Source organism: Portunus trituberculatus, chromosome 15, assembly GCF_017591435.1.
Source record: "Portunus trituberculatus isolate SZX2019 chromosome 15, ASM1759143v1, whole genome shotgun sequence".
In the NCBI taxonomy this organism is placed as follows: domain Eukaryota; kingdom Metazoa; phylum Arthropoda; class Malacostraca; order Decapoda; family Portunidae; genus Portunus; species Portunus trituberculatus.
In genome coordinates this window covers 13,675,496-13,691,292 of record NC_059269.1, presented here as the reverse complement: position 1 = coordinate 13,691,292, position 15,797 = coordinate 13,675,496, and the positions used below count along the sequence as shown (strand labels likewise).

The 15,797-nt window shown below is 38.7% G+C and overlaps 2 protein-coding genes across 11 annotated transcripts in view; one reads left to right on the top strand and one right to left on the bottom strand.

Moving 5' to 3' along the window:
* LOC123503982 overlaps nucleotides 1–15,797 on the bottom strand; it is a 61,433-nt gene that overhangs the window by 35,379 nt on the left and 10,257 nt on the right. The window contains exons 3-4 of one of the 5 annotated variants that reach the window (XR_006674665.1): nucleotides 4,290–4,542; nucleotides 1,880–3,434 (exon numbers count right to left, since the gene is read on the bottom strand). The exons of 1 other annotated variant lie outside the window; for it this stretch is intronic. Coding sequence is in view for 1 of the 4 variants with exons in the window: in XM_045254165.1 (XP_045110100.1) it covers nucleotides 2,761–3,159 (399 nt within the window). In the remaining 3 variants the exon portion in view is untranslated. Of the gene's footprint in view, nucleotides 1–1,879; nucleotides 3,435–3,498; nucleotides 4,543–15,797 lie in introns of those variants that run through there. 3 more of the 5 variants (XM_045254165.1, XR_006674666.1, XR_006674667.1) reach the window with 3 other exon arrangements.
* LOC123503974 (ankyrin repeat domain-containing protein 10-like) overlaps nucleotides 1–15,797 on the top strand; it is a 35,885-nt gene that overhangs the window by 17,069 nt on the left and 3,019 nt on the right. For 2 of the 6 annotated variants that reach the window (XM_045254145.1, XM_045254146.1), the window contains exon 6: nucleotides 5,572–5,979. The exons of 1 other annotated variant lie outside the window; for it this stretch is intronic. In XM_045254145.1, coding sequence (XP_045110080.1) covers nucleotides 5,572–5,978 — 407 coding nt within the window. In that variant the 3' untranslated portion in view covers nucleotide 5,979. Of the gene's footprint in view, nucleotides 1–4,340; nucleotides 5,392–5,571; nucleotides 5,980–8,646; nucleotides 9,063–15,797 lie in introns of those variants that run through there. 3 more of the 6 variants (XM_045254148.1, XR_006674662.1, XM_045254147.1) reach the window with 3 other exon arrangements.

Here is a 15,797-nt window from a genome sequence, read left to right as displayed (position 1 = left end):
TTCAAAACAGGTGGTCTTCAAGACAGTTGAGACCCAGTTCAAATGGTCCTCAAACCTACTGAGCCTCTATTTATTCTTGCTCAGAGAGTAAGTATACATACCCAAAGAAATATGTACAAATAACCCCCTTCCTCCACACACACATACACTCCTCCATAGTACAGTGAGTGAAGAGACCAAGTTTCTGATAAAGACCTACTCTATTTGTCCACTTTCCTCACCATGCATCTGCTTGATGGAGAAGGCTGAGGTTCATCAGGCTACAGGCTATTGAGATTATAATGATTGGCAGGGGTTAGAACTACAAAGTTGGTGTCTTCATGATACCTCTTTTCACTAAACACTTCTATGATTGCCACCACACAATTTATGATGTTCCGGACACAGAATAGGAGAATATAGGCAGAGAGAGAGAGAGAGAGAGAGAGAGAGAGAGAGAGAGAGAGAGAGAGAGAGAGAGAGAGAGAGAGAGAGAGAGAGAGAGAGAGAGAGGGTTGGAGAGAGTGAGAGGGAGGGAGAGAAAAAGGGTGAAAGGGAGAGAGAGAGAGAGAGAGAGAGAGAGAGAGAGAGAGAGAGAGAGAGAGAGAGAGAGAGAGAGAGAGAGAGAGAGAGAGAGAGAGAGAGAGGGTGAAAGGGAGGGAGAGAAAAAAAAAAAGAGAGAGAGAGAGAGAGGGGTGGAGAAAAAGAGTGAGAGGTAGAGAGGGAGGAGAGTGAGAGAGAGATGGGGGCATGACAGGTGACAAATTTACTAAAGTGTTCTCCCTTAATACACCAACTTTCACTGCTGCATCTAAACCAGGGGACACTTGCCTATGCTATTTTTCATGCGGATACATGAATTCACAGCTGTCCTCCCTCTCTCCCTCTCTCTCTCTCTCTCTCTCATACATAAATAAATCATCCTTAATTAAGACACTCAAACTAATTGTCCTTAATTAAGGCACAGAATCATGTCATGTGTGTGTGTGTGTGCGTGCGTGTATTTACTTAGTTGTACTGTAGAGGGCTCGAGCAGGTCTCATAGTGTCCTGTCTCCATGTCTCCATTCATCTAATTTTTCCTTAAAGTTATGCACATTATGTGCTGTAACAACTTCATTATCCAATGCATTCCACTTTTCCACCGTTCTGTGAGGAAAGCTGTATTTTCTGATACCTTCACACACTGCCTCATCCTGATCTTTTCATGTCCTCTTGTCTTTCCATCTTCTTTGTCTATCTTTTCAATGCCATTGACACCTTGTACATTGTTATTAGGTCCCCACGTTCTCTTCTATCTTATAAGGTTAGCAGTCCCATTTCCTTCAGTCCTTCTTATGTTAGGTCCTTTAATTCCGCACCATCTTTGTAGCAATCTTTTGTATCCTTTCCAATTTTCTTACATCCTTTTTAGAGAGCTCGGAGACCACACCACCGCTGCATATTCCAGCTTTGGACATATCATGCTTGTGATGATTTTTTTTCATCATATCTTTATCCATGTATTGAAATGCCACTCTTATATTTGCCACTCTTATATTAGTCAACATTTTATATGATAGTCCAAATATCTTGCTTAAGTGTTTTTTGGGGCTCAGATTTTCCTGTATGATCATTCCTAGATCTTTTTCCTCTCTAGTCTTCATTATTTGTTCCTCTCCCATCAAATAGTTCCATACCGGTCTTCTCTTACTCTTTCCTAGTTCCATTATGTGACATTTCTTGGGATTAAACTCCAGTTGCCACTTCCTCCTGCTCCACTCATAGATCTTGTTTATGTCTTCCTGCAATAGCAGACAGTCCTCTCTTAGCAGTTTTGCATCATCAGCAAATAAATCTATATAACTGTTTACCCCAATGTGAATGTCGTATACATAAATCTGAAACATAATGGGGGCTAACACTGACCCTTGTGGCACTCTGCTAGTTACTTTACCCCAAGATGAGTATGTATCACAGTTCTCATTTCCCTATCCTTCAAATAATCTCTTGTCCATTCTAGTGTGTGTGTGTGTGTGGGACATATTTCTTTGGATATGTATCTGGACTCACTGAGCAAGAATGAATAGAGAGGCTCAGTAGGTTTGAGGACCAATTAACCTGGATCTCAAGTAGCTTGGTCTTGATGACCACCTGCCTTGAGTATCAATTGCCTTGTGGACCAGACGGCCCAAGTACCAATAGCTTAGGGACCAATTGACCTGCACCCATGCAGGCCACATATTCATAGCCAAAGATGTCATCAATGTTTCTGGACAGCCTTCACCACTAATAGAGCCACATTAAGGTTAAAACCCAGTTGTTTTTAAAAGTACTTCTTGCCCTTCAAGCACATGGTCTGATAAGACCATAGTGATGGGTGAATGATCTCCAGGCAAGCCTTTGCAAGGTCAGTCATGGATGAATTTCTGCCACTCTTGCAGTCGGTCTGCACACATGTCACCATTTGCTGTGAAGGCTGCCATGTATTTCTTCAGCTACCAGAAGTTTATCGTGAGACATACTTTCCTCTTGTGTTGTTTGACTACCATGAGTGGTATTAGGCCCTTAGTTGATCCATACTTACTCCTTGAGCTCTTACTCAAAGTATTCATAAGTCACAGCACAGAGTAGGCCTCCACTCAATTCTGTTGGACATTCTGCTCCTTGTTCTCAGCTTGCCTCCAAGCTGCAGTCCAATTGTTAGTCTGAGTATCATCGATAGTGCAAAAGTCACACTTCAACTTCCAGCATGGTGTTGGCAACTGCACACATCACATATCTCCCGGTACTGAAGCATACTTCACCTGCTCATTGGCTGCCACTCCTCCGAGAGCTTTTTTGCCATCCATGTCGAGGATGAGTTTATATCCAAGGGCTGTGTCTCACTATGGCACCCGGGCTGGTTTCTGATGACACAGGTGGGATCATTCTTGATAACTACCCTTGCCCAAGTCAATATCTGGTCCAGATAAAGAGCCTCCGTGCAAGACCCAGCCCTCAGCAAGTGGCGAACTTCTTCAGGCAACCTAGATACAAAGGCACAGGAGAGGACCTTGTCATTTATCACGCCCAACAATCTTGCCCAGTGCTGAGGAGCCAGGTACACATCTGATGACTCCAATGTGCAGCCTCCTGCTGACAACCGGTCGTACACCACATACTGATCAACAGTGAATGCAGTCACCAGTGCCTTCTTCATCTTATTAGTAGACTTCCTGTCAGATTCTGCCAGCTGCAGATATATGGCGAAGGTGTCAGCAGTGATGCACAACAGAATCGCACTCACCACTCTGCCACTGATGCCTTTAAACTTATATTCCAGCTCCAGTTTTTCTAGCAATTATACCACAGACTGTGCATGACTACCGTCATACTTTGAAACCAGTTTTGGGTTGACTTCATCTTCCATACTAGATAGCTTATGGTTGAAAAGAAGTCTTGTTAGCAGCAGGGATAACAGGCAGAATGGCTACTCTGGAAGAGGCAAGGGCAGGTTCATGTAAAAACCATGAAATGTTTTAGGTAAAACACTCTAAGCCTGAGAAATGAAGTTTAATGATTAGAAATGTCATATTCTTGAGATACGAGAGTACAAAATAACCAATAAGAAAACCTATAAATATTGGTGATAAGGATACTGAAAGTAAAAAAACACATTATAGTACATAGAAATTTCTCACCCAAGATCATATATCATATATTTATAATATAATTATGAGGGACAAACTATAATTATTATCATGAGGGACAGAAACAATTGACAGTATGAGTGGTATTCAACTGTTTATGGATTATGAATACTGAGGAAAATTATTATTGTCTGACCTGAATTTGCAGCTGTATTTACTTAGTTTGATCTGATCTTCAAACAATGAGAAGATAAAATGTAATTATGAATAAAATAAATAGATTAAGCAAATGTAAGAACATTGAAGCCAATGCATAAGACCAGCAACCATTTGATATCAAGTCTAATATAATTATCATACAAGGAGAGACTGAAGAAGAAAAAGAGTATTATCACTAACATCTGAAGCAATAAAGGTACCTCAAAATGTGAATTAAGGAAGAACAAGGGAGCATGAATACAAATTGAAAAGACTAGATGCCTAAACAGTGTCAAAATATTTAGCTTTCTAAATTACGATGTTAAGACTTGGACAGAGTTGGATGAAAAGGTGGAGTGTGCAAAGAGTTAGTTTGATAAAAACACATGAAGACAGGATAACAGACTTGACACAAAGTCTGCTATTTATTTACTATGACTAGGTAAATACAACTAAACATATCGACACACACTTGAAATTAGTCCATTAAAACATTACACACCTTTACTTAATGATCTTGGGATGTGGTGCATGTGTTACTCTCTCCCTCCAGAACACACAGTAGGGTGGACAGCTCAAGCAACCCCACAGGAGACTGTGGTAGTTGGTGGTGACAACTGTCGTTCTAACAATGTCACCCACGAGGGAGCTCTGTCTCATATGACTGCACCCCTTGAGGAGCCTGCTCCAGGCCCAGCACAACCTCCTGTGTCTCTAAATGCTCAGGCAAGAGCACGAGAGCAGCAACGATGGATCTGGGTGGTTTAAAATTGAAAAGGGTTACTTTATCCATCAGTAAGTTTGTTTGATCTTGCCACTGTAATTCATCCGGAATATATCCTAAACAAAGAAGTGGTAAACCTCAAAATTTGCAGTCATTGCTGTGGAGTTCTACCATACAGCTTTTTTACAATTACTTTATTATATGAATTGGCCTTGTCAGTGTGGATTCAGTAATGAATGTCTATTTTTAGTTCATGGAAGAACTCCATATTGGTTGACACCCACTGACGATGTCCTACCACAAACCAGATGTCATTACTTTGACAAAGTATTTTATTTATTTATTTATCTACTTATTACTTCAATTATTTCAATATATTTCCTTTGCAATGCATCCCCTTCACCTCTTGTGTACTTTTCTAACTCAAAACTTACATTCATTTGATGCTGGCACATTGTAAATCTTAGGAATAACTACTTCATCGGAAATTATTATATAATGAAAATTGTCCTTTGGGATTGATTTGCCTTTGTGTAACACAAGGTAATAGTGATGAAGGCCATGCATATTTGCCTCTGCTTACGGGTCCTTTCTTTATTCTAAATTACATTTATTTTTTTAAGTAACAAATTGTGGTCTCCCATTTCACTGTAAAGAAAACTTTCTTCATAAGACACTATACTCATATTCTTAATAAAAATATTTATATTTAATTCCTTCCTTAATTGCCGTAGTAAACTCTAGAACACTTTGGCTTCCTTTATTCTTCCTCGTACTTAGAAATTTTCTGATGTTAAGGCATCAGTGAAATAAACATTTGTATACATTTGTATGTATGTCCATGAGGATTCCTCATATAAATTAAAGATTTATTATTCAACCCTTGGTCTTGATTCAGTTAGAGATATAAAATGTGAAACATCATGGACTGTATTTTGCGGCACCCCATCTCTTCAATACATTAAATTAATAAGGAATTCTTCAACTCATAATGAGCTGATTATTCATTGAAGTTTAAAGAATGTAACAATGTCTCTAAGACAGAGTTTCCCCATTTCAGAATCTGATATTACACCCATGAACAGTAAGAAAAGTGTATCAGAAATGCATACACTCATAAACTCAGAAATGTCAAGTGAAACTTTTGCAAATTACGAAGTCTTACACAAGTTTCATCCTCACATGACAAAGCACCTCTTAGAAAAAACAGGAGTGAAAACTCCTGCACTGGAAATAACTGAAGCTTCCAAGTCAAAGGAATTTAGTTTTAATCAGTCTTCAACTACGAAGATGGTTGCTTCCACTAGCGAGATGCATACAACATTATCCTCAGCTCAGAACAGGGGAGCCTCTGGTCATCCCAGTGGTTTCCCTGCCCCTGTTCCTGCGCCACTTCCTGGGTACTCAGGTACTGTGGGATGCCTTGATGCTCACTATCCACGCTGTCTTATGGGACATTATTTTTAAGGTGAGGATCATGGGAAAAATCTTTATGGTAATTTATATTTCTATTGTCTTTGGACATAGAATGCCACTATTAAATTTTTTTAAATTTTGCTTCAGTACTGTCTATCTGTCAGCCCCAATATTCATAGGGGAAATAGATGTGGCATGCTGAAGCTTCTTATTGATGACATTAGTCATCAATCACTAGTCATTCTCTTTCAAACACAAGTTGAGAATCCCTTACATGATAAGCCAATGGTGAAAAAAAATCCAGACCTAGAAAAAACTTCAATTCTTAGCTAGTATCAGTCACAGCAAGAGACTGCATTACTGCATTTCTATTTTTAGTCACCAATGTGGATACTTAAAACATGTATATAAATAAATTTTAAAAAGCTGGAGTAATAGTGAAAAAAAATATGCTCAACTATGTATACCAAAGACAATTTTGATATGTGAACATGAAGCATAGGAGGAAAAAAATAAACTACAACCTAGAGAGAGAGAGAGTCATGGTTAATTAACTTGAGGTATCACCACATCTCTTGGTGATAAGGGAGCCCCCCAAAAATAATGTGTTCACCAAAATCCTAGTTGATCAAAAATCTATAAACAGAACCATTGTGTAATGCTGGAGAGATCAGTCTTCACATTACTGATCCCCAAACCATTGTACAGCTGATGAAAGAACTCTTCATAGTAAAGGATACCAGAACAGATAAAAATGTAATGACTGTGGTAGTCAAAAGATTGTATCTGATACCAGGCATTCCAAACAAGGGATTCTCAAATTGTATGCGATTGACATCACTATCATGTTTGCAAAGATTAAACATGATCATATCTTTTACGATATGCTAAACTGCATGCACTATATGTACGCCATCTATAGTCCTGCTCGTCTAACAATGTGGATTGGGTGTGGCCCCCATGGGAAATAGCGGGAGTACAGCGTTGCCATATCTTTAATCCCTCGTTGGCTACCCCCCCTCTCCCTCTTCCTCCCCCCTCTCTTTTTTCCTGGTCAAGGACACCAGCTGACCTCCCATCACCTGTATGGATGGCGGGCGTGATTGGTGTTGCTGCCGTGAGGATTTGAATGTAGATTTTTTTCTTACTTATGTCAGCTTATTTTAAAGTACTTTCCTTCACGATATAATCTAATTATAACTACGGAACTATTTACCCATCCCAAACCGCAAGGAAACCTCTTTATAAGTATGTTATTTTTTTTTAGCAACACTGTAAAATATGTATGCCACATTTCTTGCCAGGCTTATAAATATATTATCAATAATAAGTTTACTGTTCTCTCATATGTTGTAATACTAAGGTTAAATGCGTATGTATATTTGCTGACCATATTTGCTAAAGTTTTACTAATATTAGAAGTCTGCTGCATCGCTGGCTATGAGACATGCAGCACCACTGTACAGCGGGAATTCCCCAACACAGCAGCACCCAATCCACATTGTTGGAGGAGCAGGACTATAGTTTAAAATGAAAACATTAGAATGCAGTACAGTTTTAAGAATATGGACAAAAATAACAATTGGTGACTTCAGTTTCCTTTTTAAACTTATGTATTTTTGGTTGACAGTTTCGACTCTCTTTGGGGACCAGTACCTAGTGGATCTTTTTTTAGTAGCAATTCTTGTTGCTCTTCATCGGTGCAGTAACTTTGTACTGAATTGTATTTTTCATTTCTGCAGTTGCTATTGCTGTTTCATGTATCTACACAATCTCAACTTTCCCTGTTCTTGCTCACTCTTTGGATATGTTCATATCCTTTGCCACTCCATCATTTGCTGCCTCTTACCATAGACAACATGGTTGCTTTCACAGCTGAGAATTATTTATAATATATCATCAATCCGACATTGGTTTCTCTACTCTGAGGATTCCAACATGCACAAATAAAATGCATAAAATTAAAAAAAATAAGTAGGACAGGAAAAAAAAATTATAAAATATATATATGTTACACCCCGTTTGTGAAATTGCCCACTTCATGAAATGGGCAAACCCAGTTCATGAAATGAACCTAATCTAACCTAACCTAACCTAACCATTTCATGAAATGGCCTCTCCATTGCACATTTCATGAATTGGGTTAGGTTAGGTTAGGTTAGGTTCATTTCATGAATTGGGTTTGCCCATTTCATGAAATGGGCGATTTCACAAACGGGGTGTAACATATACATCTGGACATGCTGTGGTTGAATTAGCATGGATATTGGAGAGAGTACTGTAACTATTCCAATCTTGATTTGACGGATACTTAAAAAATTTTGGCATCATCTGCAAACATATTCATATACAAGGTAGTACCTAAAAGTACTTAGATGAATGAAGTTTGGGAATCATCTTCAAATGCTCAGTGATTCCTTGCTTCTAGGGTTGTTGCCACTGCTGACTGCGTTCTGAAAGTCTTGTTCTTAAAGTATGTCATGCACTTGTGATTTCATGGTGAATCTTTTCCAGGGTGTCAAAATGATGTCCCTTCAAATGTAATTTCATTTTAAAAGAGGAATGAGTCACTAGTATAATATGGAGATAGCTCATCTTTCCCTTATATATATGCAGAGAGAGAGAGAGAGAGAGAGAGAGAGAGAGAGAGAGAGAGAGAGAGAGAGACTCACATCTAAGACACTGTAAAGCTATAATTTTTTGCTATTTTGGATTGCAGGCTCACAGTGTCCTCAACCTTTAATGAAGACTTTTACAAAATCACCACCCAGTTTACCCTGCCATATTAGACCTCCATTTTCTGATATAACAAATCATTCACCTGATCCATTTGGGGAACATTTGAGGAATGCATCCTACAGTCACATGGAAAGTAAAACCTGTAGGCAAGAATGTAATGAAGAAGAAACAAACACTGAAGTGGAGATAACTATGGAAGATTCAGAGAATGATGTGCAAGACAGCAATATAGAACTAATCAGAACAAAAGCTCATGATGAAGAAACTGTTGAGCTCTGTCAGGAGATGCTTCGGGAAACTCATGGCTGTGAACCCTACTTGTATTTTTCATGAGCAAAACTAAAAGCTCTGACCAATGAAAATTAGACAAACATTGCAGCTGTATGAGTAGTTAAGGTACTGTATTCATGTTTTTTTTTGTCATTAGAAACATAGAAAATGAATGTAGCTTCTGCAGCATGAATTGCTAACCTAACTACTTGATACCGCTTTATTTTGTGACAGGCTAAGGATAAAGGATAAATTTATTCACTGTGAGTAGTGGAACACTGCTGAATGTTAGTGTGACAGTAAAGCTTCATTTTATAAACACCCTTTCAAAAAATTGCAAGAAAATGTATTTCATGCAAATTATTTGCATCCATAAAAGGAATTGCAAACACAGTATGTGGAGAGTACTATTTTATATATATTAAAACAGCAACAGCCAAGTTGAGATGCAAAACCTGGAGTATCACTGTCCACCATAACCATATCTTCACATTAGTCATTCTAGAGCTCTATAGTTGAGTATTTACCTAGTTATACTGTATAAGTTCTGTGTGGAAATCTGTATTTTCCAATATCCTTCACACACTGCCTCATCCTGATCTTCTTTACATGTCTTCTTGCCCTTCCATCTTCTGTCATCACCACCAGGTCTTCCTTATCTATCTTTTCAATGCCACTGACTATCTTATTAGGTCCCCATGTTTTCTTCTATCCTGTAAGGTTGATAGTTCTATTTCCTTCAGTCATTCTTCATATGTTAGGTCCTTTAATTCCGGCACCATCTTTGTAGCAATCTTCTGTATCCTTTCCAATTTTCTTGTATCCTTTTTAGAGCTCAGAGACCGTGCCACTGCTGTATATTCCAGCCTTAGACTTATCATGCTTGTGATGATTTTTTTCATCATATCTTCAGCTTCCCTTTCCTAGCCATAATTTCCTCTACTGCCACTTGTCTCATTCTTACCTAGTTGTATTGTTCTTGCATGCTGTCTTGAACTTGTTTGATAGTAATTTTGGCCAATTCTCTCTTCACGTTCTCTCGTGAATTTGTTTGGATGTGTCATAGTGTTCCCTGTCTCCATATCTCCATTTATCTAGTTTTTCTTTAAAGTTATGCACACTATGTGCTGTGACAATTCCATTATCCAATGCATTCCATTTTTCCACTGTTCTGTGTGGAAAATGTATTTTCAATATCCTTCACCCACTGCACACTGCCTCATCCTGATCTTCTTTTCATGTCCTCTTGTCCTTCCATCTTCTTCCATCAACAGCACCAGGTCTTCTTTGTCTATCTTTTCAATATCATTTACTATCTTATACATTGTTATTAGGTCCCCATTCTCTTCTATCTTGTAAGGTTGGCAGTCCCATTTCCTTCAGTCGTTCTTCATATGTGAGGTCCTTTAATTCCGGCACCATCTTTGTAGCAATCTTCTGTATCCTTTCCAATTTTCTTATATCCTTTTTAGAGCTCGGAGACCATACCACTGCTGCATATTCCAGCCTTGGGCGTATCATGTTTGTGATGATTTTTTCATCATATCTTTATCCATGTAATGAAATGCCACTCTTATATTAGTCAACATCTTATATGATAGTCCAAATATCTTGCTTATGTGTTTATCAGGGCTCAGATTTTCTTGTATGATCACTCCAAGATCTTTTTCCTCTTTAGTCTTCATTATTTGTTCCTCTCCCATCAAATAGTTCCATACTGGTCTTCTCTTACTCTTTCCTAGTTCCATTATGTGGCATTTCTTGGCATTAAACTCCAATTTCCACTTCTTGCTCCATTCATAGATCTTGTTTAAATCTTCCTGCAACAGCAGACAGTCCTCTCTGGTTTTGATAACTCTTAGCAACTTTGCATCATCAGCGAATAAATTTATATAACTGTTTATCCCAATGTGAATGTCGTTTACATAAACTTGAAACATAATGGGGCTAACACTGACCCTTGTGGCACTCCGCTAGTTACTTTACCCCAAGATGAGTATGTATCTCTGATCACAGTTCTCATTTCCTATCCTTCAAATAATCTCTTGTCCATTCGAGCAAGGTTCCACAGTCCTCCTATGTTCTCTAGTTTCCAAAGAAGTCTTCCATGAGGACTTTATCAAAAGCCTTTTAATGTCCAGGTATACTGTGTCTACCCATCCATCTCTGTTTTCAAGTCCTGCAATAACTCTCGAGTAGAAGCTTAATAAGTTTGATACACATGACCGCCCTGTCCTGAACCCAAATTGTCTGTTCGATATGACTTGCTCCTCTTCTAGAAATTTAACCCATTTTTCTTTGATAATTATTTCACATAACTTCCCTACGACACTTGTAAGTGACACTGGTCTGTAGTTTAGTGGTTCAGTTGCCTTTCCTCCTTTAAATATCGGTATTATGTTGGCTCTCTTCCACTCTAGTGGAACTTTCCTTCATTTATTGAACTTTTAATTATTTCCCAAATTGGATCCAGTAATTGCTCTTTACATTCTTTTAACACCCAGCCTGATACACCATCTGGCCCCATTGCTTTTCTGACTTCCAACTTATCCAGTAATCTTCCAATATCCTCTTTGTGCACTGCAATCTCCTGTAATCCTTGGCAATCCAATGTCCTATTAGGTTCTGTGAAATCATCTTCTGCAGTGAATACCGTTTTGAAGCTCTCATTCATTATTTCACACATTTCCTTCTCTGTTTGGTATGTCTTCCTTCTTTAATTATTTTTCAATTGTTTCCTTATTCTTTGTTTTGCCATTTATAAACTTGTAGAAAAGTTTGGGTTCATCTTTGCTTTTATCCACTACATCTTTCTCAAACTTTCTTTCTTCCTCTCTCCTTACTCTAATATATTCATTTCTAGCATCTTTGTACTGCCGTCTGTTATAGTCATTTCCCTGCTTTAAGAGTTTCTTCCACGCTTTATCTTTTGCCTTTTTGCTTGTATGCATCTAGCATTGTACCAAGCATGTATTTTTCTGAACTCTATAAACAGGAACAAACTTTTTTTTACTCCTTCATTGTATTTCTGTAAGAATATATCATATTTCTCTTGTACAGTCTTTCTGCACATAATATTACTCCACTCAATATCAGCAAAATAAATCCTTAATTTTTCAAAATCTGCTCTTGCATAATTTAATCTCTCTCCTTTATAGTCCTCTCTGTAACTTATCTCATCTTCCTCCTGCATTTGCATCTCTAATGTCACATGATCACTTTTCCCCATTGGACTAAGGTATTGTATGATTGGAGGGACTCTGGTTTCTTTGTGAAAACTAGGTCAAGCAACGATGGTTCTTCTTCCCCTGTACCTTGTTGACTCCTCCACCCACTGGTCCATTGTATTAACCATAGTCAACTGTAACACTTTCTCACTCCACTGCCCAGCATTATCCATTACTTCCATCTCTCTCCAGTTTATTTTTTTACAGTTAAAGTCTCCAACTAAGAGTATTCTTCTATCTCTTCTTATCATGTTATCTAGGCACTTTATCACCTCTCTTTGCATATCTTTATGCTCTTCTGATCCCCATGTATTAGTCTTTGGTGGAACATATGTAACTATAATTTTTCTTTTCTTCAAATCTTCTGTTCTGATTGTTACTCCCATTACTTCCACTTTGTCCTCACCATATTGCACATCCTCCACACATATATTATCACGAACCATTATTAGCACTCCTCCTCCCCCTTTATCCTTCCTGTCCCTCCTCCAGGTATTATATCCCTCCTCTTTAAAGTTGACATGGATCTCTTTTTTTCAGTTTTGTTTCAACGATGCACATTACATCCGGCTTTTTCTCTTTCAAATAATCCCGAACTTCCAATATGCTTGATAACAACCCATCTATGTTAGTATAAGTCACTCTTAATTTATTGCCTCCTCCATGACCTCCTCTTTTTCCTTAGGTACCACTTCTTTAGTCTCATATCCAGAACCCTCCAGTAAAAATTCTTCTTCTCTATCTCTGTCCTTTTCTCATTTTTTTCCTTAGCTTCACTTCTTAGCACTTTCTCCTTTTCCCTTTCCTCTAAGTTCATATCTCTTTTTATCCATATTTCCTTGTGATCAACATCATCAGCCAGCTTCCCTTTTCTAGCCATAATTTCCTCTACAGCCACTTGAGATCTCATTCTCACCTTCATTGGCCTTCACTATATCTTCCCAGCCTAATCACTTCCTCCACCTCCTGGTCATATTCTTGTGTACTGTCTTGTACTCGTTTGATAACAGTTTTGGCCATTTCCCTTTCTTCATGTTCTCTCGAATTTATTTGGATTTTTCTTTTCCCTCATCCCATAAATCACGAAGCTTTTTTTCTTGTCCACTGCATCCCACACCAAATCTTCCTTCTCCTTGATAACTTCTATTACAGCGACTTTTGTGTTCTCCTGAATTTGTCTCCTTACCACTTCTGAAAATTTGACTTTTCCTCTTCTTGCTCCTGTTTCCATTCATTTCTTAGTTCTTTCAACTTGTTATCACCTAGACCACCTTCTGCCCTGTCTGTAATCCCATCCTGCACTTTAGCCTGCAAGCTCTTTAAAGAGCTTTCATAATTTTGGGATGTGGTTTTTAGAACGTCATTTTGCTTCCTTATTTCCTGAATCTCCTCTTTCAATTCCTGGTTTATTGCACTGACTTTCTCACATTCAGCTACTCTCAATTTCAGAGCTGTGTTCTCCGTTATCAGTCGGTCTTGTTTGTCCATGAGACTGGACATCACCTCCTTCATATATCTTAATTCTCTTTCTACATTAATAAGCCTTCTCATATTACCTTGTTCATCCCTGAAACCCGAGAAATCTTTTTCCATAGTATCATCAGTCAGTTTCCTTAAACCAATAGGAGTTTCTATAAAGCGTTGGTTATCACTCGGTGTATGTTTTGATTCTACCATACGCCTGGCAGCACTACTTTGTTCCATCTTTCTCTCGTTATTCATTCCTTATATGTGATCTAACACTTATTTAATTTGGAGATAGGAGAACCTATGGCCCCCTCTCCCCCTGTACATACGTCTAGGCCTGAGTCCAACTCCTTTTGTAGTAATCTCTGCGAGGTGCTCAGATGCATGTGTCCTCGATGGCTGTGCTGTGTGTGTGTGTGTGTGTGTGTGCCCATTTGCTTTGCTGCATCCAGGACTCAAACCCAAACCCGGGCATTCTTGATTGTGAGCTGAGTATACTAACCACTACACTATGTGATTGTGTGTGTGTGTGTATTTACCTAGTTGTAATTTTACAAGGCCTGGGCTTTATGCTCGTGTGGCCCCGTCTCCATATCTACACTTATCCAGTTTTTCTTTAAAACTATGCACACTCGTTGCTGACACCACTTCCCCACTCAAACTGTTCCAAGTCTCAACATATCTTTGCGGGAAACTATATTTTTTAACATCTCTCAGACATCTTCCCTTCCTCAGTTTCTTACTATGCGATCTTGTGCTTCTAATGTTATATTCTCCTCTCAGGATTAGTTTCTCATTATCCATTCTGTTAATCAATTTATAAACTTGTATCAGATCCCCTCTTGCTCTTTTCTGTTCCAGGGTTGGTAGATCCATAGCTTTTAGTCTCTCCTCATGTGTCATCCCTTTAAATTCTGGAACCATTCTTGTAGCCATTTTTTGTAGTTTCTCCAATTTCCTTATGTGTTTCTTTTTAGGGGGGGTCCACACAACTCCTGCATATTCCAATCTAGGTCTTATTTTAGTACTTATCAATTTCTTCATCATTTCTTTGTCTATATAGTGAAATGCTAATCCAATATTCCTTAACAAAATTATATGTCTCTGAAAATTCTATCAATATGGCTTACCGGTTGATTGTTTTCTTCCATCGTCACTCCCAAGTCCTTTTCCTTTTTTACTTTTTCTAGTTCTACTCTATCTCCCATCTTATAGATTCCCACTGGTCGTCTTTCACTTTTTCCCATTTCCATGACATGGCTTTTGCCCACATTGAATTCCATCTCCCATTTTTTACTCCATTTCCAGATCTTGTTTAAGTCTTCCTGCAGTATTTGACAATCCTCTTTTTGTTTTATGACTCTGTACAGTTTCGCATCATCCGCAAACAGATTTATGTAGCTGTTCACTCCCTTTAGCATGTCGTTTATATACGTATGTGAGAAAAAGTATTGGCGCCAATACTGACCCTGTGGCACTCCGCTGTCTACTGCTCTCCACTTGTACTTCATATCTTTAACTACCGTCCTCATTTCTCTCCCCCTCAAGTAATTTTCCATCCATCTCAATGTGCTTCCTTTTAAGCCACCCTTCTCCTCTAACTTCCATAGTAATCTTTCATGTGGCACTTTATCAAATGCCTTTTTTAAATCTATAAATAAATACAGTCAATCCATCCCTCTCTCTCTTGTACTTTATCAACTATTCTAGAGTAGAAACTCAATAAATTTGTTACACACGACCTACCTTTTCTAAAACCAAATTGACTATTTGATAATAATTTGAATGTGTGTGTGTGTGTGTGTGTGTGTGTGTGTGTGTGTGTGTGTGTGTGTGTGTGTGTGTGTGTGTGTGTGTGTGTAATTCGCCACCACGGTCGCCTGCTGGTTACCCAGCCAGTCTTCCCCATTAAGGAGCGAGCTCAGAGCTCATAGACTGATCTTCGGGCAGGACTGAGACCACAACACACTCCACACACTGGGAAAGCGAGGCCACAACCCCTCGAGTTACATCCCGTACCTATTTACTGCTAGGTGAACAGGGGCTACACATTAAGAGGCTTGCCCATTTGCCTTGCCACGCCGGGACTCGAACCCGGCCCTCTCGATTGTGAGTCGAACATGCTAACCACTACACTACGTGCTGTGTGTGTGTGTGTGTGTGTGAA